Consider the following 24,203-nt stretch of genomic DNA (forward strand, 5'->3'; position numbering starts at 1 on the left):
CATCTGGTCCTTTACCTCATTTATTTTGCAGGTGTTCTTCAAAGAGATCTTCCTGAATATTCTAGAGACCTCTTCAAGCTCTTTTGAACACAAATGGATGGTGATTCAGACTTTAACTAGAATTTGTGCAGGTATTTTCACTGTTGTAAAAAGTGACCTTTTTCTCTGAAAGCTGAAGAAAGTTCTTTTTGAGACATGCCATACTTAAATGTGAAAAAATGAATTTGTTCCCATAGTTCTTGGGTTAAATATCTGGATTCACCCCCCACTGTCTGCTCCAACTGGGTGATTTCCCTTTATAAGATGCTATTTCACTGAATTTTAATACTCCTACTTTCTCTTATTTTCAAGATGCCCAGTGCGTGGTGGATATTTATGTTAACTATGACTGTGATTTAAATGCTGCTAATATATTTGAACGCCTTGTAAATGATTTGTCTAAAATCGCACAGGGACGAAGTGGACATGAGTTGGGAATGACACCTTTGCAAGTAAGAATAACAGCTTTGTGGATAATGTACTATTTTTTTTTCATAAATAGCAATGTTTCATCATTACTGGCACTTCCAGGGGTTCATGTTATGTGTAACCTACTGATGTTACTTACTTTTTATTAGTTAACTACGTTAGATTAGTTGTAATTGGAAGATGAAACATGATTTATCTGATTTTTTTTTTTTCTTTTTTCTTTTATTGCTGTATGTTTGTGTTGTGACACTAGACTTGTTCTGAGCTCTCTTTTGTTGGACTGCAGAGGCAGAGGAAAACTAAGTGAGCCCCTTTGCCATAGTCAAATGACTTTCCTTCTGGGGCTTATGCCCCAGCAGTATGTTCCTCTTGCATTTGCTTTGCACAGACAAGCTTTTTGTGCCATATCTCCACCACAAGTATTTTGTTTTTTAAATTACACTTTCCCAGTCCGTGGAGTAGTGGTGGAGTGTAGACATTGCTTTCAGCAAGAGCAGGTCTTTCTGATATTGACCCTATCCTACAGCAGTGTTTTTTTCCAGCCAAGCACAGATGTCTTTCAATGCTGTGAAGTGAACTTATTGCTAGTCTTGTTAGTGGAACTGAGTGCACCTCACTCCTTTGGTCAGAACTAATAAATACTTGCTTCACTTTCCTATATTTCTTTGACCAGAAAATGTAATACCAAAAGATCTTTATTTCAGTGTTTGAATGGAATCATTTACTATATGACTAAAGTAGTGAGTCTTGCTTATGGACAGATTTGAACTCTAGAAACTTGCTAAATGTTCATAATAATTCATACAACAAAAGGGTTGAGGTCGCATTTGGGGTTTGTTGTTAGTCACCCCTGGTGTCAGTCTAAACTATTTTATGAAGAGTAATGGAGGTGCTGCTTTACCGAAAGCTGTGGTTCCTTTTGGTTTGGGTGTATGCAACCTATCCAGTCAAGGAGGAGGAGTTTACTTTTGTACAATCAGTCAATCTCCTTCTAATTAGTAAACTACTTAAGATTTAAATGATGTGATGGAATGCTTCCTGAAAGCTTGTACATATAAGTATTTTTACTGAAAGGGAAAGAGAGCAAGGTAGCATACCTTTTATTTTGTCACTGAATTTTGTAATTTATCTGTATAATAAAGCAAAGTGTATTGTTTTTCAGGAACTAAGCCTGAGGAAAAAAGGACTTGAATGTTTGGTTTCTATTTTAAAATGTATGGTAGAATGGAGCAAAGACCTTTACGTGAACCCCAATCATCAGACTACCTTAGGTAAGACTGTTTCTCTATGGAAGACTAATTTGTTTAGTAAGTTGGTCCCTGTGTATATCCAGTGATTAGAAGTTATGCTGGGTTTTTATGTGAAGTTTTGTTTATACAAATGAGGTGTTTTACTTACAGTTCTTAATGCTGTTGCAATAACTGTCACTCCAAGTGTCTGGTTCAGATATCTAGGTTTTCTTTTTTTAAAGAGTCTTATCCAGGCCATCATCAATACTGTAAAAGCTGGTTTATGTAGAACAAGAAATGTGACAAACATTGCAGTTACTAGATTTAAGTGGAAGAATCTGTCTCTAGCTGCTGCTGCTGTTTTCTCTTTAAAGAGTTTGGGTTATTTTAGAATTGCATCCATATAACATTCACAGAGGGTAGACTGCTAAAAAGTATACCTGATAGAATAAGAGTATTGTCTCTCTTAGAAACTTCTTCTAAAAATACTTTTGACTAAAAGTTTGTTTGACTGAACAGAACAATATAAATCTCACTCTGTTTGTAAATAGGTTCATATAAATCATCTGAACAGGAAATGAGTGAAGGTAAATGCCTAGACAGTGGAGGAAGACGAAGTAGTGTAAGTTCCTTGGATTCCACTGTGTCGTCAGGAGTTGGAAGTGTTGGTACCCAGACTGCCGTTCCAGATGACCCTGAGCAGTTTGAAGTCATCAAGCAACAAAAAGAAATAATTGAACATGGGATAGAACTGTAAGTCCAGTAGGACAAGAAAATAAAAGTTTACTAGTAAAAACTGTGCATGCAACCATATTGTTTCTTTCTTTCTTTCTTTCTCAGATTTCCTTTGTGCTGGTTCAGCCACAAAGTGTCTGTCTAGGCAGAAATTGATTTGGGCAGGCAGGCTTAATGGTGTCTTCCAGCTCTTACACCATTTGTTGCCTTTTACTAAAATAAAGTTTGGAGAATGGAACGGTTGTCCAGCAATACTTTACTAACATTTCGTTAACTTGAAAATAAGTCTTTGTCTGTAAATACTATAAAAGGTTTTGAACAGCAACTTTTTTCTTTAAGAGTTTATGGAAATTCTCCAGTTTTAGTATTTGGAATGGGTCAGTTCTTAAGTCTGACTTTCTTAGCAGTAACTTCAAAGCTTTTCAGCAACTGAATATATCTTATAAGATGTAGCCTGGGGTATGATATAGTTAATACAGTTATATCATGTTCTTTGACCTTCTAACTTTTAAAAAGTGACATAGAACTACAGCATGGAATCTTTAGTTTTACAGAGACCTTCTAAACCAAAATTTTATTGGCAGTTGTATCTTCAGTTGCATGACTCACTTTCCGCTATGTTTTGTCTGAGTAGGTTTAATAAAAAACCGAAGAGAGGAATACAGTATCTACAGGAACAAGGAATGCTTGGCACTACGGCAGAGGACATCGCACAGTTTCTGCACCAGGAAGAACGCCTCTGTTCTGTAAGACTACATGCAACAAAATAGTTAATGATGCTTTTACAGAAATACTTCTGGCTCTCTTCTCTTCCCCTCTCCTCTGAAGTCTACCTATGCATTCTCTCTTAGTCCCTATTTCATTAATAGATAACTAAAAGTGTAAGGGTTCTAATGAAATTACTTCAGCCCCCATTCTAATTTCTGTTTACTTGCTGCTACAGGCTTTTTGGAAAAATAGCTGTGTTTACAAGAAAGTGCTGGAAGGATTCCCCATACATGGGAAGAAACACTTTATCTATATCTACATTAGCAATACATTGCCCACGAAGGAGTGTCATGTACTGCAGTGGCAAAGCATTCCCCACTGCAGATGAAATTTGGCACAGTGCTGCTTTCCTTAACTGTAGAGTAATATGTGCACCACCTTGGGGAATGAGGGAAGCAGGAATATGCAGGCTAAAGCCATTTGTTTAATGACATTAGTGTGTTTTAGATGCTGTCCTTCCAACAGTTGCTCTGCCTATTTGGTGAAGCACATCAGTCTTACAAAAGTGACTGCTGTGCAACTCTTGTGCCATAAACTTTCTTGTGAAGCTGTCAGTTGGATTACACACTCATAACTCTTTCTTGTTTTTAGACTCAAGTAGGGGAATTTCTTGGGGAAAGCAGCAAGTTTAACAAGGAAGTGATGTATGCCTATGTAGACCAACTTGATTTCTGTGGGAAGGACTTTGTCTCTGCTCTACGTATATTTCTGGAAGGTTTCCGGCTGCCAGGTGAAGCCCAGAAGATTGATAGATTAATGGAGAAGTTTGCTGCTAGATATATTGAATGCAACCAACGGTAATTCAAAACCTTCTTATCTGATAAGTGCTTTTTTGTGTTTATGGCCTTTAGGGATAAAGTTTAATTCCCACTTATACCACAGAAGTTGGGCATCTCTACAGATTTGTGTGGGAGCAGATCTTGTTGCTTATATCTGTGCTGAACCTCTTCAGCAGACAGGCAAAATGGTATTCTACCAGGATTTCCTGGAGGCAACTTTTAACTTCCATTTTTCTATTTAAAACTTCACAATACCAATACTGGCATTTCATTAGATGCCACGTATTTGTTAGAAGAAATTCTTGAAAGAGAGAAGCCCTGAATATGTTAAAATTATGCAATGTATTAGTTATTCTCAAATCTAGATTAGTCAGATATAAACAATAGTAACTAGCAGTAGCAATTGCAAAAATTAAAAATGAATGTCTTAAGTAGCTAATAAGATGCTGCACTTTTTTGCCTGCCGTTAGTCATTTAAAAGATGTGTATGTCACTTACATAAAGTAGACCATGTTTCTATTATTTCTAATAGCATTAATGTGTAGCTAGATAGTCGGTTTTAACTGGTTCCCAGTTAGTCCAGTTGGTGCCTCACTGGGTCTGATTTTGTGTAATTCCTTGCGAAACTCTGGGAATTAAGAATAGCCTGTTCCTTAGCTTTTTGTCGGAGGACCCAAAGGAGGATAACGCATAATCTTTTGGGAATGAGTCTGAAAATTCCAGTCATCCCTAGTACTCAACCTTGTGAACATGATACTTTTATATTCTTTGCTTTTTATTTGCATTGTAAAAACACTTCGGGCTTCATGCATTTCTAAAGGCTAATTTTAGGCTTTATTGCTCTTCTTTAGTTGAATGCAGAGCACTCCTGGGTATTTCTTTCCTCTATGTGAAAATAGAGCTAATGGATTGAGGAATTAGGGCTCTAAAACCTGTTTGTTTTGTTTTCCCTCAGGCAAACACTATTTGCTAGTGCTGACACTGCCTACGTTCTGGCATACTCTATTATAATGCTGACTACAGACTTGCACAGTCCACAGGTAGAAATAAAAAACAAACAAAAAAAAAAACCAAAGCACCTGTAGAAGTTCAAACTTCTCTAGAACTCGTATTCAAAATCTGATACTAATTTCCATTCTCTTTTATAGGTAAAGAATAAAATGACAAAGGAGCAATACATTAAAATGAATCGAGGAATCAATGACAGTAAAGATCTGCCAGTAGAGTATTTATCCACCATCTATGAAGAAATAGAAGGAAAGAAAATTGCGATGAAAGAGACAAAAGAATATGCAATTACAACCAAGTGTAGTAAGCCAAGTAAGGAGGAACTAGAACTGAAAGACCACAGTGCTCTGAAATATTGCAGTAACTTTCTTTCAGCATGGCATAGTGGAGTTCAGATGCTTTTTACAAACATCTCTGTGCAATACATAAATTACATTTATAATGACTAATATAGATGTCTGGATGAAACAGGCTCAGTTATTATTTAATATTGCTGCTTTTGTGATGGAAACATAGCTGTGTGAGTTCATCCAGCACCATTGCAGAGAGGCAATAGAAACTGTAGATTTTTTTATTTTTGAAACAGAAATGTGGGGGAGATGGTTGGCGCTTGCTTTGTAGGTTAACTTCTTGCTTTTATGTACTAGGCAACTGTATTTTGTGCCTGCCTGTGTCATAGTTCAGAGGCTGATAAATCACAAGGACCTTGTGATAAAGTGTTTGAAAAAGGGAGAGATTGGAGGGTTTGTCTTGACTTAGTCACCTTTCCTCATCTAGAACAAACATGGACTTTTGTGTAGTGCACACCAGAAACCAGTATCTCCAATTGTGCTCTGCTCTTACTCAGAATACTGGGCATTCGTTTGATTCTAATTAGTGAATTCTGAATCTTGGCATGTGTTTTCTTCAGTGGTTTAAATGCTGTTTGCAAGTTTCCTAGATCAGAACAGGAACAAACTGATTTGCCTGAAAAGTGAGGTTGCAACCTTTAGTATAAGGATAACTAATAAGTTACTGTTTCTTTATCTAATTGGTGATGGCTAGTTTTCTTTAGAGGACTTCAGCCTAGGAAAATTAAGCACTTTATGTCCATTTTTACAGGAGGAATGACTTAAAGTATGCCTCTAACTTTCTGTGATCAGGTCTTAGCACCTGGCATATAAATGAAGGGCTGAATTAGTTATGTTGTTTAGAATAAAGTCTTAAGTTGGGGTATGGTGCTGGAATTCTTTGCCTGCGTTCTATGACAACCTCTGAATTGTAATGCTTCTAGATTTTACCGTTAGACTTCATTTTTTACAGCTTAACTTAACATTTGTAATACCCAGAGCTAAGGCGTGGAATCTGCTATTTAAAAAAAAGAAAAACCAATGCAACTGTGTGGTGTTCCCCTTAGATGTAGCTAACGAGAAGCAGCGGAGGTTGTTGTACAACTTGGAGATGGAGCAAATGGCTAAAACAGCTAAAGCCCTCATGGAGGCAGTAAGCCACGCAAAGGCTCCTTTTACTAGTGCCACTCATCTGGATCATGTCAGACCCATGTTTAAAGTGAGTGTGTGAAATTCTCCTTGTATCTTCATTGCTAAGACAGTTTTAAGCTGAAAAAGGTGGAAAATGACCCGCTAGAGTTATGCAACAGGTGGATTTTTTTGATACATTTAGTCTGCCTAGTGCTTTGGGGTAAAACCTTAATAGATTTCTAATGTGTTTTCTTCCTTTCTTTAGCTTGTATGGACTCCATTGCTGGCAGCTTACAGTGTTGGTTTGCAGAACTGTGATGACACAGAAGTTGCATCTCTTTGTTTGGAAGGAATACGATGTGCAATTAGAATAGCCTGTATCTTTGGAATGCAGGTTTGTATAAGACTTCACATGGAGCTCATTAAGGGCAGTGTAAGTTCTGGGAGGGAGAAGAATTGTGAACAAGCCATCTCATCTAATTTCTTGAAATGGCCAAATAAAAATAACTGGCTTCCCTCACAATCTCTTTAGTTTGTTTTGAGATCTTGATATCATCAAGCTTTTCATAAATTGATTCCATTCCATTGCTGAGCCTTTTATTAAGTGCATTTGCAAGTTTGCCTCCTGCTCTCCTTCAGGTGGAGAGTGCTCAAAATGTAATTGCCAACTATGCATGGAAAGGAGGTTGTCCAGGCATGCTGGGGAAGTGGCCTTCTCTGGCTGTTGAGGAACTTAATTACATGGCTTGTTTCTTTGCCTTGTAGCTTGAACGAGATGCTTATGTACAGGCCCTTGCTCGTTTTTCCTTGTTAACTGCCAGTTCCAGCATTACAGAAATGAAACAGAAGAACATAGACACCATTAAGACGCTTATTACAGTCGCTCACACGGATGGCAACTATCTTGGGAACTCTTGGCATGAGGTAAAGACTTGAATAGTTTAAATAATACAGCTACAATGTCCTTTGAAAACTTCCAGGATATTTTTCTTCTAGTTTGCTTACTATTTTCAGTCTTCAGTAACTGCATTTAGCTCCCTGCATTTGTCAGAACCCTGATTGAAACTTGGATTCAAGTATATTAATTGGTAGATTTTTTTTTTTAATTATATAATCTCTAGCCTTTTTTGGCGGACAACCTATTGTACTGTTGGTCATGTAAACAAAAATATTCCAACTCAGCTCCCGACTTTTCTGTCTAGTTTGGCAACCTTTACGGCACAATCGCATGAGAAAATAGGGCCAAAGTAACTTGGTCAGGGACAGATGAAGATAGGCTCTCAGGATCATATGCATTTTCCAGGAGGTCTTTAATCTGACCTCAGTCTGTGCTACTGCTAAAAGGGCATTCCTGCTGCTTTATCTTCTTTGGCACTAGTCTTTGGCTGCATGGTAGTATGAGCCAAGAAGTACTCTAGCTGACAGGTTATTTAGACCTGGCTTATAATACACCCCCACAAATGCTTGTGCCTGCCCAAGGGATGTTGGAGTGGGGGAGAGAGAAAGAAGAGATGGTCCATTTTGTGCTGATGGCAAGGCACAACTTTGGCATTTTCACTTATTTACATTGAAGCTTCATTGCTACACGTCGTAGCTGTAATTCAGTCTCTTATCTCTCTGGGTCAATGAACTGTTAGGAGGATCAACCCCAAACTGTTTATAGTATTGAAAGCTGATGCCATGCAAAGTAATACAAAGGTTTTCTTTTAGAGAACCAAGTTAGATTTCTGGGTACTGTTGGGTTTTTTGTTTGTTTTCCTTGGGTATTGCAGTGATTCATGGCAGCTGGTGATCTCAAGTGACTCACTCAACTTCATTTCCAGTTACATTACTAGTGGTGTTTCAGCTACATAAAGGTGGTGTTGTCAGAGTTGTTTTAAAGGTTGGAGAACCTGTGAAGTGTTAGGAATACAAATAAGATGGTATCCTGAAACAAAATGTTTAAATATCTTCTTTTTCAGATCTTGAAGTGTATTAGCCAGCTGGAACTAGCACAGCTTATAGGAACTGGAGTGAAAACTCGGTATTTATCTGGCTCTGGGCGTGAAAGAGAAGGAAGCATTAAAGGCTATTCATCTGGAGGGGAAGAATTTATGGTCCTGGGATTAGGTAAGGTTACTAATCTGGGACTTCACAAAGCTGCATTTATAAACCAAATATGATGGATAAGAAAGCTCTATGTTGTAAGATACAAAAATATATATTTACGTGCCTCAATATGAGATTAATGAAACTAAATAAAACTGAATCTGATATTTCAGCATCGTTTAGTAGTTACCAAGCGTGTTCCAACTTTGTAATTGGTTTAAAATATTTAATAAAACTCCAGATTTGTTGGAATGTGAATTATCAAAACTGTTTTATCAGATTTACTAAACTACGGTTTTAAGTGTTATCTCTGTCTTTTTACACTCTGTTTAGAAGTAAAACTATAGAAACAGTGCATCTTTAGGAACTAACAGATGTTTTGATGATTGGTTGGTTTTCCAAATAGTTTCCTTATCTCTGCATGTTGGGTTTGCTATTTCAGTTCATATTAATCCATACAGGATATACAGCAAACAAATCTGGCTCTTTTCATTATAAATTAGAGAGAGAAAGTAGGTTGTCTTAATCTTTGGAAAATCATTGAAACAGCCTTTCAATTTCAGAATATTACAGAATTAATGCTATACAGAGCGATGACGGTGATGAATGTAACAAAACTCTGCCCAGCATTAACTGCTCATATCTGACTTATAATGGAAACAATAAAAGATTTTTAAATAATAAATCTTAACTTCATTAACCTGAAGGTCAAAGCATAACATCCTAAGAAAAAAAAATCCTTTGTGCTGGGTGTTCAATTTTGTAATAATTTGGCACAGATCAGCCAAAGCACCATCTGATCCATATAAATTACAAACTACTTGTCTCTCTTTTATCTGCTTGTATGAAGCTTGGAGTTGCTTTATATTTAAAGGTCACTATTTCATGATGCAAGTACTGGTGTTGAATTTTCTTTTTTTTTTTTTTTTTTTATTGCAGGTAACCTGGTTGGAAGTGGAGCTGATAAACGGCATATGGCAAGCATTCAGGAGTCAGTGGGAGAGACCAGCTCACAGAGTGTGGTGGTTGCAGTAGACAGGTATTGAGAATATGATCTTTCTGGGGAAAATACAACTTGAAGTTACTGGCCATCAGCAGGCTCTGTCAGGCACTTTGGTTCTTGAAGCCTCTTTAAGCTCTTGTCAGAAAGAGGCTGATGATTGGATACCAGTTTCTCTGGACCAATGACTGCATCCCAGTCATTGGAAAACCCACGAAAGAAAGATTGTCATTAAATAACAGTATAGTTAATGTAGTGGACTTTGAGAAAGGGATCTATATGTATGCATGTATATTTACACCTTTTGTTTTGAGTAAGCCAGTGGAGACCAGAATTAAGTTGGTATACTGGTATCTAGCACAGGAGACCACATTAGCTGTTTTTGTTTTGTAAATCCCTCTCATGATTGACCCTAATCTATGTGCATATATTCTGTGTATGTGAATCTTTCTTGAGTTAGGCTGAGCTGGACTGGTATCTGAAACGAATAAATACCCTTACTAAATCACACAATTTTCTTTGGTCTTGTGAACTTCAGTATTTCAGCATTTCTTTATTTGCTGTTCTGCAGCTTTTTATCCATTAGTCACTGTGTTTTTGTCCAAAGCACATCTTTCTCATCTGTCTCTCTACAACGTCGTATGAAGAGACATTTCTACCATAAGCAATGCGTCGGAAGGGGACACTTTTTATAATTATAGAAACTATTAGGCAAATCTGTAGAATCATGTGTTCAGCCTTTTAGTGTTTCTTGTAAACTCTTCTCAAGACTCTGAACACCTGAGGGGGAGGGAGGGATGGCTGCGGATTCATAGTCTTTGATAGCTGTTTTAACAGCCACAATTTAAACTACCCTTGAACTGCATAAAAATTGAGGAGGTAGTGGCTGGCATCCAGTAAAGTCATGCAGTAAAGCTTTCTTAATGTCTCTTCATTCTCCCTGTCACCCAAACGGGTCTTCTGGCAGTACATGCACATGAGGAAAAATGTGAGCCTGTGGTTGTTTCCTGCAGTGGGGAAGGAGCATAGCAGACTCTGGTTTGCAGCAGGGAAGTGAATGTTCAAAACTGGAAGGAGAGGGACACGAACTTCTGTCAAGGAATTAAAATAGAACAGTTGCAGAGTTCATGGCATGGAGGGTTACGAGGTACCTTTAGGGGATGTGATGATGTTTGCCTACAGTGCTAAGATGTGACTGACTCTTGGGGATGCGCAGCTAAAATTGCAATTCATTTTATTTGTTCCATAGGATATTTACAGGATCAACTAGACTGGATGGAAATGCGATAGGTATGTATGCTGACCGTATGGTGGTTTACAGGGAATATTGCAGTGTAACATCCTGAACTTACAGTAATGTGTGTTAATGTTCAGTTGACTTTGTCCGATGGCTGTGCGCTGTTTCCATGGATGAGCTGGCTTCCCCACACCATCCGCGCATGTTCAGCCTGCAGAAGATAGTGGAGATATCGTATTACAATATGAATCGCATTAGGCTACAGTGGTCAAGAATATGGCACGTGATTGGAGATCACTTCAATAAGGTAATCTAAAAATCAAAGTTACAGCACATACATGAATGCAGCAGGACTTGTTTGATCAGCTTTTTCACTTTGTGTTCTTGAGTGGCGTAGGTTGTGTTGCGACAACATCAGGATCAATTAAAGGCACTAATTTTCCAGCGTTTGTTCAGATTTTTCCGGCTCAATGTGTAATAAGATACCAGATTTTAATTCTAAAGGGAACGGATATTTAAAAACTGAAAGGGTATAAGTAGAAATAGAATTAATGGAAATAATCTTTAACTACCTTGTTATACGGTTTTGTATTTGTGCTTTTCCCTGTGCTGTTGTCTTATCCTCCTGACCAAATGTAAGGATTGTTTCCCTCTTATAAAATATATAGAGATGATCCTGAAACAACAAAGGTATTTTGTTTAGGAACTTGGACCATGCTATCCTTCTAACTTAATAGTTATGTGTGTCTGGTGATTATAGCTGTTCTTCTGCACTTCTTGCATACAGGGTCTGTGGGGCTTTTTACATGGATAAAATGATCAAGACAGCCCCTTCCAAAAGTAACCCCTAGTTTTCTAACTATCTGAAAAATAGAAATGTCCCTAAGATCCTCAGGTGACTGATATAAAACTTGTATGATGAATCAATGCGAGTTGTAATATGTTAGCTGGTAAGTGTCTGAAAACATGCTTTTCTTCTAGGTTGGATGTAACCCTAATGAAGATGTTGCCATCTTTGCAGTAGATTCATTAAGGCAGCTGTCAATGAAATTTCTTGAGAAGGGAGAGCTAGCCAACTTTCGTTTCCAGAAAGACTTCTTAAGGCCTTTTGAGCATATTATGAAGAAAAACAGGTGTGCATGCACTGGAATTTCTGTGTTAGCTTGCTTTAGTCCTATTTAAAGATGTGCTCTGATGTGGCTTGGATTCCCTTGTATATGGAAATGACAGTTGACATCATGTTAATTTCTGCTTTTTCAGATCTCCAACTATTCGGGACATGGTAATACGCTGTATTGCTCAGATGGTGAACTCTCAAGCTGGCAATATTCGTTCCGGCTGGAAGAATATCTTTGCGGTTTTTCACCAAGCAGCTTCAGACCATGATGGGAATATTGTGGAGTTGGCCTTTCAAACTACAGCACATATCGTTAGTAAGTAATACTTGACAGGTGCAAGTACCTAAATTAAAACTGCTGTGATTCTGGTTAAAAAGGTCTGTCTGAATAAGACTTTTGTATTACTAGGTAAATAAAGATAAGACCTAACTGCAGAGTTTAAACAGTTTGGTTGTAAGATCTTATCTGTTGTGTTAAGTCTTTTGATTTCCTATGGACAGGGAAAAAAATAGCTACAGTAACCTCCTATAGATGGCTAGTATTAGTAAAATTCAGTATTAGTAAATTTTTAAAAGTACTTTCATTTGTTTTCCGCAGCAAATATTTTTCAACAGCACTTTCCAGCAGCAATTGATTCATTCCAGGATGCAGTAAAATGCCTTTCTGAATTTGCCTGTAATGTAGCATTTCCGGACACAAGCATGGAAGCTATTAGGCTTATTCGTTATTGTGCAAAATATGTTTCAGAAAGACCACAGGTATTTTCTTGCATGTTTATCCTTGTGTATTACTGCAGCATTTTCTCCTGTTAAACTGAGATTGTTCTTGTAGCCATGAAATAGCTCTCAAAGTTCAGTCTCCAAGGACTGAGTATTTGTATTAAAAGTTTATTCAGAATTAGGCATCATTTTGGTATTATGTAAGCAGTAAACTAGGAGTAGTTAAAACATTCTTAAGGTCTTTTTCAGTCTAGAATGGAAATAACTGAATTAAATAGTCCTTTTACTGCAGCGTTAGAATAACGTGAAAAACAAAACTTCACGTTTTGTCACGCTAATTATATCTAGTTAAACTGGCTCCAAATATGCTTTTTTCTACATCAAAGTCTATTGTGTAAATATTAAATATAACATTCCCTTTGCTGAAAAGAACCTGGGGTTAGATTACAGTTGCATGTGAACTGTTGCAAGATATGCATGGTGGATGGCAGAAAGGCATAATTGGTTTATGTGCAACTGCTAAAATTTAGATTATTTTATTACCTGTATATCTATATCTATAATTTTTCTGTCACTGTTAAACTTGCTTCTTAATGCCAAAACCTCAGAGACTTGTAGAAACCTTTAGCAGGTCTAAAATAAAACTGATTTGATGTAAATACTTATCTTCATATATTTTTCCAGCTATCTTCACAAGTAGATATCTGTCTCAGTTTTCTTTTTGAAAGAATTTGTGTTACAGTAGAAACTGAGCTAACTTTCCAAGTATATTTATAACATTAGAAGTATCTAAAATGCTTCAGAATTGATTTTTTTTCACTTTTCTTCTTTCTTTTTTTCCTGCCCATCTCTAAGGTATTAAGAGAATACACAAGTGATGACATGAATGTTGCTCCTGGGGACAGAGTATGGGTCAGAGGATGGTTCCCTATTTTATTTGAACTTTCTTGCATCATCAATCGTTGTAAATTAGATGTTCGAACAAGGTAATGAGGCTCTTCTGCTTTTTGTTTGTATTCAATTAGTGAAAGAATCACAGGTAGCCATTTTAACATCTTTTCCTATAATTGTTTTTGTTGTTTATAGAGGCTTAACAGTGATGTTTGAAATAATGAAGAGTTATGGCCATACCTTTGAAAAGCACTGGTGGCAAGATCTGTTCAGAATTGTGTTTCGGATTTTTGATAATATGAAATTGCCTGAACAACAAACAGAGGTAAAAAGCAAATAGTTTTGAGTTATGTTTTTGAGAGAATGGAAGAGTTACTGAAAATCTGGGAAATGAAAACAATTTTGGTTTATTATCCTAAAAAGAATCAACAGAATTAGTCCTTTTTTTTAGAACTCATACAATCCAGGCAGTTTGTATTGTTTGCCTTATCAGTGCACTTCACCCCTCCTGGCATTTTATTTGTCATCATGATACCACAGAATGCAGCAGAACACAATGAAGTGTGTATGAAGCTTCCAAAGCAGGTAGTTTCCAGGTGAAAACTTGTCACAGATATCCAGCGACCTATCTGTCTGTTCCCAGGGAGAATATTCATCCTTTGTGAAAAATGTATCTCCTCTTGCACAACGATCATGTGGCTACCTAAATGCTTCTGACAACAGACATCTGCAGTAGTGGGTTTTTTTTTTTAGTTTTTATCTAAATTCTCTTGTTCTCTTCAGAGGTCAACTCCTTTTTCAAATAGCTGTTCATAAGCCAAGTAGTATCATAATAGAACCCACATAAAAACAAAGGCTTCTCATTTTCTAACAGAAATCTGAATGGATGACAACTACATGCAACCATGCACTTTATGCAATCTGTGATGTATTTACGCAATTTTATGAAGCTTTAAATGAGATCCTTCTTCCTGACATATTTGCACAGTTACACTGGTGTGTAAAACAAGGTAGCTTATTTACTTATATCTTTTGATGAATGTATTTTTAGAATGCTCATTTTTTTTAAGGAGAAAGTTAACTGAATTTTGGAAGAATAAAAACTACCATTAGAACAATGTGTTATGTAATAGATGCGTGCTGTATTGTAACTATTCCAAGATCATTCTATTTAATCAGTTAGGCAGCTCTTCTGTTAATGTGTTTATGGTGCTATTGTAACAGAGCAAAACCTCTTGAAGAGTTGTGTTAATTTTTTTCCAACAACTTTTCTCCATTTGGCTACTTTGGCTACTTCATTTATTTACACATACATATGCGTGTATATATATGTATGCATTCTGATCTTCCTCTCTCCTAGTACTGTTAGAATGGCTTTCTATAAAATAGTTTATTTTGGGCTTTGACTTTTGTGCCTGAAATCCTGGAGTTTGCTAGCATGGAACAAGAGGGGCTAGCTAGGAGGAAATTGTAAGAACCTCTAATCTGTGTTTTCCTTCTTTCATCCCACTGTAAGCTTCCTTCCTGCTTCTTTCCTTTGTCTTCTCTGTTTGGATTTCAGTCCCATGATGTTTGTTTTTTAAACAGTATTTTCTATTCAGTAGGATCCCAAGCTTGGTGTTACTATAATATACTTTACAAGTAGGTTTTGAGCTCTTGTGGGCACTTGGTATGAGCACCATGTATCTCTATGAAAAAATGCTTAATGGAGCCATAATAAATAATTAATTTTCATTGTTATTGTAGAAGTTGATAAATATGAAACATATCATTCACAGATAATGAACAGCTGGCTCGATCGGGTACGAACTGTCTAGAAAACCTGGTAATACTAAATGGACAGAAATTCAGCCCCGAAGTCTGGGGCCAAACATGCAATTGTATGCTAGAAATCTTCAAAACTACCATTCCTCATGTGTAAGTATATAAAGTATAATTCTAATACTAACAGCTGTTTCAGAGCAACAGTATTTATAATTTTTCTTTTCCCTGTGAAGTTTGCTTACATGGAGGCCTGCGGGAATGGAGGAGGATTCAGCTGAAAAACACTTGGTAAGTTATTTCAGTGCAACAAACTAAGCTGAAGGCTAGTGTGTTAAGTTAGCTTTAGAAATACTTTATTTCAGTAAATACATCTGTCAACAAACACTGGAATTGACATTAGCTTATATTTGATGGCATTGTGAAATAAGATACAAAGAATGGATGGAGGAAGCCTTTGAATCTAAGATTAGTTAAGTCATCTGAAAACTGATAGTTGGGTGATAGTTTTTTGGATTACCAGAATTCTTCTACATTCTTTTTTAGGATTTGGACCTAGATCACCAGTCTCTGAGCAGCATGGATAAAAATGCTTCAGAAAGAGGACAGAGTCAATTTTCAAATCCTACAGATGAGAGCTGGAAAAGTGGTCCTTATACAAGTAAGGATAACATGCGAGTTAATCAGTAAACTTTTATAGCCACTCTAAGTCCATCTCTGTAGTCTTTGGGGAGGAAAAAAAAAAAGCTTTAGGGCACTTGATAATTTCAAATGTAAGTTGTAAAGACTCGATGCAACTCTTATTGTTTGGAGAGAAAGTGTTTCTCCCTATGATTCACAGCATCACGAAATCTGAAAATGCTAATGGTAATGTGAAATTTTGCTAACCTGTTGTAAGTGTATCATCATAAATTACTTCTAAAAATTGTTTTGTTCCATTTCATTAGATCAGAAACTATTTGCTGGCCTTCTTATAAAGTGTGTGGTACAGCTGGAATTGATACAGACCATTGATAATATAGTATTTTATCCAGCAACAAGCAAGAAGGAGGATGCTGAACACATGGCTGCAGCTCAGGTACAATCAGATTCATTTATACTTGTGGCAGTAAAGTGCAAAGACAGAGTACTTGTAAAGTATATGTAGTCTCTTGCTTTACCTAACTTTCAAAAATACTCTGAATGTATTGTTTCTCTTTGCCAGTGATTCCTTGACAGTCTGCCTGTTTGTGCATGTTTTATAATAAATGCATATTCATTAAGGATGTTTTTGGTTTGGGCAGAGGGTTCTGTTATTTAGCAAGAGAGTCTTTATTTAGCTGCAGTTGAGGTTGTGCTTAACATCTAGGTGCTGTTGCTCAACATCTCCTCAACGCAGGAGGAGATGCAGAAGTTGAACTTTAGCAAGGTTAACAATCAAGATTTAATTTATTACCAGCCTTGGAGAGGTCCTTGTCCCTGAAAATGGAACATGGATCCAACTATTATGATTTCTAGGGAATAGTGCAAGGTAGCTCTTGCTTCTCTTTGTTAATGTAGCCCTAGGCTGGAAGTTTAGGCTAGTGCATTAATGTTTTGGGGGATGGTAGAGTTAGATTCCTAATGAAATTAGCTCAAAAATTTGAGAAATTTTAAAGAAACTTCTGACATTAGCCCAAGATGGCAAATTTCTACACTGTGCAGCATTTAAACCTGCATTATTTTGGTGAGTCATTTTGGTATTCAGAATTCTGCAGAGACGGTCAGTCAGCTCCTAGGAGAAAGGAAATGTACTCCACTGAATTGCCATGACCTCACTGTGTCTTGATATGGGAAGTCCTTCCCTTTTGTTCTGGATTTTCATATCATTAACCAGGATAGATCATAACTTTTCTTAAAATATCTTACTGAGAAGAATACAATTTTGACATATTTTTAGACTTACTGGTCTTGGGATTTTTTTAAGCTCTGTAGGTCAAATCTGCTGTTCTGTATTGCACTCATATTTCACTTGTACCTAAAAATGGAATCTTGCTGGAGTTAGCATATGGTCTCTGAAGTATCAAAGAAAGTCTCTTTAGACTATATAATAAGGCTAAATTATTGATGCTCTTTATCTGTTTTCTTTAGAGAGATGCATTGGATGCAGATATCCACATTGACACAGAAGACCAAGGAATGTATAAATATATGTCTTCACATCACCTCTTTAAGTTACTAGATTGTTTGCAAGAGTCTCATTTGTTTTCAAAAGCCTTTAATTCAAATTATGAACAGAGAACAGTCTTGTGGAGAGCAGGTGAGGCTTTTATTTTTAGCTTGGTAGAAAATATTGAGCTCCATTTATGGTTTTAAATATATCTTGAGATAGAAAAAGATACTACTGCAGTAGTATTCACAATTAATCTGCCATTGTTGCATGCTTTTAAGAATAATTTTCTAAATTTTTTTCATTAAAATAAAGCTGCACAGTTTGCACTGCTGTAACTAAATGTCTTTATAAAAATAGACTAGGTGTCCTTCAAAATCAGGAAGGAGGAAATATACTGTCAACACAAGAAATCAGATTCATGCTACTGTTCATTAGTGGAGGTATTGCTGATAAATGTTACTACTTGCCTGGTAATTACAAATGTGGATCTCCCCCCCCCCCCCCAACCCTCTCCTATGTGTAACTGATTTCTAGGGTTCAAGGGTAAATCAAAACCCAATCTCTTAAAACAAGAGACCAGCAGCCTGGCTTGTTGCTTGAGGATACTCTTTCGAATGTATATTGATGAAAACCGCCGAGACTCCTGGGACGCTATACAACAACGACTGCTCAGGTAAAAGCATCTTGTTTGGAAATGCGTTGGTAATGGTGTGTGCTGTTTTCTATCAGCTGTCAGGTGGCTACTAATGTTCTAAGTTGTTGAGCAGAGTATGCGTAGTATATGAAGATAAATAAAGGACTGCTCTTTATTAAAAGTGAATTTAGCAATAAGGAAGTGATCCATTCAGAGTAAACAAAGCACCTTTTTGCCTGACTTATCACTACTTTTGCAAAGAAAAGTTTGTATAAATATTTTTCATATCAGTTGAATACAGTATGATATTCAGAGGTTTAATGGATGCAGTAATTTAAACAATGTAGCATAACGTACCGTATACATGGAACTTAATGTAAACATCGCAAATGATAAGTGATATAAAAAGGTATTGGGGTCCCCTCTCTTTGAAGGTTGAGTTGTTGCTGCTTAAGTTCAGAGGACTAACCTTGAATCCAATGTGAACAACTCTCAATTTGTGCCAGTGACCTACAAATTTGTGGAGTTCAGTAGCATTCTGATTTATCAATGGGCATTTTCATCATCTTAGTGTGTAAAAAGGGAGACCCCATTCCTTTTAGTTAGACAAAAAAGTAATGGTATAGATTGTGCCTTGTGCTGACAGCCTTTACAGCAAGGACCGAGAATTTATTAATATTAATAGCAAACCCTCTTTAATCCATAATGCTAGGCTCTACAGATCTTTATTGAAACAGCTTAGATTTGGAGAGAGAACTCTTTCATGTTGCTGTTGTCTATGCTGTCCCAGCGTAAGGATCAGGAAAGAATGTTTGCTACAGCTTGAACGTGACAACATTTTAATAAATACAGGATGTTCATAAAGCAAATCAAGCTCCTTCATCTCCAACTTGATGCTTCTTTATTAACAGCATGAAAAGTATTTCCATTCAGTTATCTGTAACAATTCCAGAAACTGAAAAATTAAGGCAAATTTATGTAATTAAAGTTGTTGCCTATTGTTGAAAAAATTTCCCGTAGAATTGCATCTTATTTGAAAACAAAATCTACTATGAGGATCAATAGGGCATGTTACAAAAACTTTTTTTTGGGGGGGGGGGAAGGGCTGTTTGGGTTTTTTTATGGATTGTTTGAACCGTGTTCTCTCTCTAGTGTATGCAGTGAAGCCCTGGCATATTTTATTACGGTGAACTCAGAAAGCCACAGAGAGGCTTGGACCAATCTACTGCTGTTGCTTTTAACAAAAACACTAAAAATCAGTGATGAAAAGGTAAGAATGGGCTGGAAGCAGTGTCTGTTTGCATTCAAGTATTTTTCTGTATCTCTGCTATTGAATTCAGTCTTTGGTCTCACAAGACGTGCTGCAGGATGGCTGGTTCACTTATTCACATAGGATGCAATCTCTCCTGAAATACAGGAATCGCTAAATCTCCATGTTGCAAGCATTCTACACTGTAGAAATGGGACCGTATCCATGAAAATCACAGCTGTTATAGAAATGTTAATACATTTCATATAGAAGCACCTTGAATGTGCAACGAAAGGAGCTTACATTGTATTACAGCAATACAGAGTAGTAGAGGTAAACTTCACCAGTGTAAAACTGGGATTCGGATTCTTGTCCCTTGATAGCAATGGTGAAGAATTGTCTTCAGGGTTTCGGTCCTTCTGAAGAACACTAATGCAAATGTTCGTTAGTTTAGTACATGCAGAGAAAGCTCTGGAAGTTGTTCAAGGTTGGGGTTTTTTTTTGCTTTTTTTTTATCTTTCCTCCAATACTGTTGAATTTCATCCTGTTTTAAAGTGTGTGTTTTTGGTGTGGTTTTATTTTTTTGGGGGGAGGGGGTTGCTTCACTGCGAAGGGTGTAATTCCACTTCACTCTTGCATAGTTTAGAATGTCTCACTGCAATTTACCAATATCTTAAGATCTTAAGAAATTGGTAGTAGTGGGGTATAGTTCCTCAGGGAACTATGTAGGTTAGAATTTTTCTCAGTTCTCTTTCTTTCAGAGAAGAAAGAAGTGAGAGATATGGTGGATGGGGAGTGTTGTAGATGATATTTTGGGGGCTTGGAGGGCAATTGGACAATTTCATACCAGAGAATGGCTTCTCTATAATGTATAGGCTCTGATATCACCTCTACTTCAGGAAATCTAAGCCACAAATTGGAGTTTGACTGAGTATTCCAGGAAAGTATTGCCATATGCTTGCTCTGTGTGTTTTTGTGTAGGCATTTAAGGCTGATGTGGAAAACAGACATTGGGCTTGATGGCCCTTTGGTCTGATCTAGTGATGTCTGTTCTAACAAATGGGCACAGCTGTGAATGTGGAAAAAATGAGTTTTCCTGTAGTAATAGAGAATAACTTTTTTTTAATATATTTTCTTTAATAGTTTAGGGCACATGCTTCAACGTATTATCCATACTTGTGTGAAATCATGCAATTTGACCTGATTCCTGAGCTTCGAGCTGTGCTACGGAAGTTCTTCCTGCGTATAGGTGTTGTGTTCAAAATCTGCATAATGGAGGAGCAGATACGGACAACTGGGACAAAATTACCTTCATGGTAGCCTGAAGTAGAGCTAGTTACTGCTGCTTGTACATAAAACTACGTTCCACAGATGGATTAAAGTGGATGGCAGGGAGGAAAAATGGGACCCTGGTAAATCAACAGAGCAGCAAGTTACTCTTACCATAATGGCAATTTTGGGGTATGAAAAAAATTCTTTTCTGTCCATCCTACAAAATTGTCAGCAGTTTATTTAAATTGTTGCTTACGGAGCTAATGCAGTAGAAGTAAAGTCTATTTGTTTCAATGCTAGTCATACTTACGATCAAGTCTCTCTCTTCTAATCTTTTAAAAATTGTTCAGTCTTACATCCCAGCTAAATCTTAAATAAGCTGGAAATTATTCCTCAATGGAAATTATGCCCCTTGGAAATAATGAATATAGTTGTATAGCCTTGTGATGTTAGCACATGTGTTCAAAATAAACTATATTGCAGTGCTAATGACCACCTAAGATCATTCTGGGTTTTTCTTTGTATGCACCTGACTAGACCAGGTAGTATGTTTTAGTTTGTTGTGGACTACCTGTAGGATATTCCAGGTTGGGGAAAGGGTTTTTCTCCTGTTTAGCAAGTCATTTTAAAACACTTTTTTAATAGCAGTGCTTCATATTCTGAAATGTGCTTTTGTTTTTATGGAAGGTTTTACATCAGGAGTATTCAGTAGTATTTACTCTATTTAGGTCATTAGTCTTGCGTTAACCGAAAACATTAAAAAATGGAACACTTTGAAACTTTCCATTGACTTTCATACATTGCTGGATCATGGACCGAGCATCTAAAGTAATATGATAAATGAGGTTTTGAACAAATAACACTTTCTTTACCCTTGACTATAGCATATTTAGTAGTAATTTTGTCTGTTTAACAAGAAGTAACCTATCCTTAATACATATCAGGGTTGTGTCTCTTAGTGCAGATTTGAAAGTGCTGATTGTCCTTGTGCATTTTTTTTTAATGTCTCACTTGTAGTTCTTATTGTGATCTGGAAAGAAAAAGAAAATTGAACTCCCACCAGAGTGCTCTAGCAAATTTCAGCTTAAGCTCATACATGTACTGTAACAGTTTCCAATATACTTCTGTGCTTGGAAGTATCTATATAAAACAAATGTGGCTTACAACAACAGCTTGGTTTGCCCTACAAATTTTTCTTTCTTTCTTAGAAAGACTTCAGTTTTCTGTGACACCTATTTCCATGATATAATACCAATTTTAACAGAAGTACTGCAGGGCTGAGTTCTGTCCTTTGAACTAATTTTAATTGCAAGTTGAGCTTTTGCTAAACAAAGCATGGCAGGATAGGAGGGTAGGTGCCACTTCATGAAATATATTAATATATATTCAGCACTGTGCTATCTATATCAGGAACCCTGAAGTATAACAGTATTTTAAAAAAATTGAATGGTATTAAGTACTAGACTTTTTTTCATTAGAAGTTGAGTTTCCTGGTAGGGCAGCCATAGTTGAAGTAGTGTTGGAATATTCCCCTTTTAGAGCTGTTGGGGTTTTTTTTTGTTAGTTTGTTTTTTTTTTTTTTGAGCTTTCTCCAAAGGTTTGTATGGTGCTCCTTCAGTAAGTCAGTTTGTCCTACTTAAGCAGTGTTCGGGAGCGTTTTTGCAGTCAACAGTACTGGTAAGGTTTTCACATTATTATTATTTTTTTTTTAACCAAAGAAAAGTAAATGATGGTTGTGACTTTTTAATATTTAAATACCTGTTAAATGTATACACTAACATTTAGTAAAAAGGAATACATGGCTATATTTTACCATAAGGAAAAACTGAAAAATAAGTAATGTCTATATCTAACTTGCTGCATTTGAAATGTCCTTTTGTGTTGCATTTAGTGTAGCTGTTCACTCCCTGGTAATGTCACTTCATCAATTACAGTAAAAATGAAGTATTTATTTTGATACTATTTAAATATTTAAATAAACTATTCTTTTTCTTCCTGTCCCAGGTAGTCCTAAAGAAAGTTTTTGAAACTTTATTTTTCAGATTTTGAATGTGTCACAGCCTCATTGAATGTACACCTTTAGCTCCGGTCAAAACACAGTTTTTCTAAGTTGCGTGATTTCTCTGTATATTTCGCAGTTTTGAAAGCCTTACAACTTGTGTCTTGAAAATGGTCTCTTAATTTTCAGATCTTAAATTATTTTTACACCTGCATCATAGGCTTTCTTAAGTAAAGCTTTTATTGTATTTATACCATCTATAAACTGCTGAAATTAGGTACATCAGAACCATTCTAGATTTATGCTGTGGTGCATGAAGGAGATGGGGACTGGAATGCAATGGGATTATAACAGCCTTAATCCTGTCATAGTTTTGTGTAATTGACTGTACACATAAAGCAATAAGAATGGTGTGTTAAGTGTAGTATCTGAAACAGTTGTGTTTACATCAGCTGTTTAGTTTCCCTTATACACTCAAAGATCATAACCCATAGATATTTTAATGAAGCTAATAATGCTGAGCCAAAACTCCTGAAGCAATCACTGCTGGTTCTGATCTTGTACTGGACTCTGCTGACACTGACTTTAGCTGCCTCTGGTAGTTTTATTGGCTTCAGTGGAACTGTATGAATGAGAACAAGGTTCTCTGTCAGCATATCCTGGAAGAGATCAAGGCCTCTGTACAATACATGGAGAAACTATTAAAAAAAGTTAGCTCTTAGACATTTTAAATGGTGTTATGCAACAAATCATAGCTAAAACAGCTTATAATTTAATGGTATAAATACGGAGACTCTGCATGGTATTTTACTACTTCTTACTGTGCAACCCTCTATGAAATGAGTAGGCAGGATGCTAATGAGGAAAACCCTAAAAAAACTCCCTTTGCAAGAAAGAATATAATTTTTTCAGACAAAGGTTTTGCTACCTGTATGTTTCCTATCTCGCTCTGTTAGCAGAACAATTGGAACAGCTTTCATTAATACAACCAAACATCCCTGAATATTCAGCTCAGTCTTACTGTCACTTTAAGAATGAGGAAAAACTTTATAGTACCTTTAGTCTGAAGTAGAACTAAGCTCTTTCCCTGTCAAAAGCGCAGCCTCCTGTAATATGTAAATTGTTTGTTCTGCACCTTTAATGTTATTTTTGTGCACAATGTATGTTTTTACATATTTAAATGCCTAATTTTTTTGGAGATCTCCATATTAAGTGCATTTAATATCAATAACTTAAAGAGCATTCCTTGCCTAATGGATGTATATGTTTTTGAGAGAATAGCAACTTATATGAAAAGCTATGTAAAGTTTTCTACATTTAAAAAAAAACTATGTATAATACTGTTAAAATATTCCATGCTTTAATCAAGTGGTAAATCAATAAAGTTTTGAAAAGTGTGGCTTGCTTTTAATGTAGCTTTTAGAAGAACATGAACCAGCAAGGTAAAGGCCTGGGCTCTTTACTCCTTCACCATTTGTTAAGCATCAACCTTCCTCTTCTTCCCTCCCTTCTCACAGTTTAGCGGCGGGGGCCGGGTGGGGCCCTTTCCTACGAGCCAGTGCAGAAAACCACCTTATAGCCCCTTTCTGACGAATAACGGGAATAAATCGACTCCCCCCAATTCCCGCCGCTGCTGGCTCCTGTACCGGCTCCACCG

The 24,203-nt window shown here is 36.6% G+C and overlaps 1 protein-coding gene across 1 annotated transcript in view; it reads left to right on the forward strand.

Annotated features, from left to right (window-relative positions):
• The window catches only part of ARFGEF2 (ADP ribosylation factor guanine nucleotide exchange factor 2), a 39,491-nt gene extending 15,546 nt beyond the window's left edge, over positions 1-23,945 (forward strand). Inside the window, exons 11-39 of the mRNA XM_067307484.1 lie at positions 32-131; positions 352-491; positions 1,631-1,739; positions 2,249-2,450; positions 3,067-3,178; positions 3,792-3,997; positions 4,935-5,019; positions 5,128-5,299; positions 6,384-6,535; positions 6,713-6,841; positions 7,213-7,371; positions 8,409-8,556; positions 9,475-9,574; positions 10,785-10,825; positions 10,910-11,079; positions 11,754-11,905; positions 12,033-12,205; positions 12,488-12,648; positions 13,465-13,595; positions 13,696-13,825; positions 14,375-14,510; positions 15,279-15,417; positions 15,498-15,552; positions 15,808-15,922; positions 16,209-16,339; positions 17,371-17,539; positions 17,927-18,065; positions 19,179-19,296; positions 20,419-23,945. Coding sequence (XP_067163585.1) covers positions 32-131; positions 352-491; positions 1,631-1,739; positions 2,249-2,450; positions 3,067-3,178; positions 3,792-3,997; positions 4,935-5,019; positions 5,128-5,299; positions 6,384-6,535; positions 6,713-6,841; positions 7,213-7,371; positions 8,409-8,556; positions 9,475-9,574; positions 10,785-10,825; positions 10,910-11,079; positions 11,754-11,905; positions 12,033-12,205; positions 12,488-12,648; positions 13,465-13,595; positions 13,696-13,825; positions 14,375-14,510; positions 15,279-15,417; positions 15,498-15,552; positions 15,808-15,922; positions 16,209-16,339; positions 17,371-17,539; positions 17,927-18,065; positions 19,179-19,296; positions 20,419-20,595 — 3,951 coding nt within the window. The 3' untranslated portion in view covers positions 20,596-23,945. The remainder of the gene's footprint in view (positions 1-31; positions 132-351; positions 492-1,630; positions 1,740-2,248; positions 2,451-3,066; positions 3,179-3,791; positions 3,998-4,934; positions 5,020-5,127; positions 5,300-6,383; positions 6,536-6,712; positions 6,842-7,212; positions 7,372-8,408; positions 8,557-9,474; positions 9,575-10,784; positions 10,826-10,909; positions 11,080-11,753; positions 11,906-12,032; positions 12,206-12,487; positions 12,649-13,464; positions 13,596-13,695; positions 13,826-14,374; positions 14,511-15,278; positions 15,418-15,497; positions 15,553-15,807; positions 15,923-16,208; positions 16,340-17,370; positions 17,540-17,926; positions 18,066-19,178; positions 19,297-20,418) is intronic.
• The last annotated feature ends 258 nt before the right edge of the window (positions 23,946-24,203 follow it).

This window comes from Apteryx mantelli, chromosome 18, assembly GCF_036417845.1.
Source record: "Apteryx mantelli isolate bAptMan1 chromosome 18, bAptMan1.hap1, whole genome shotgun sequence".
NCBI classification, from domain to species: Eukaryota; Metazoa; Chordata; class Aves; order Apterygiformes; family Apterygidae; genus Apteryx; species Apteryx mantelli.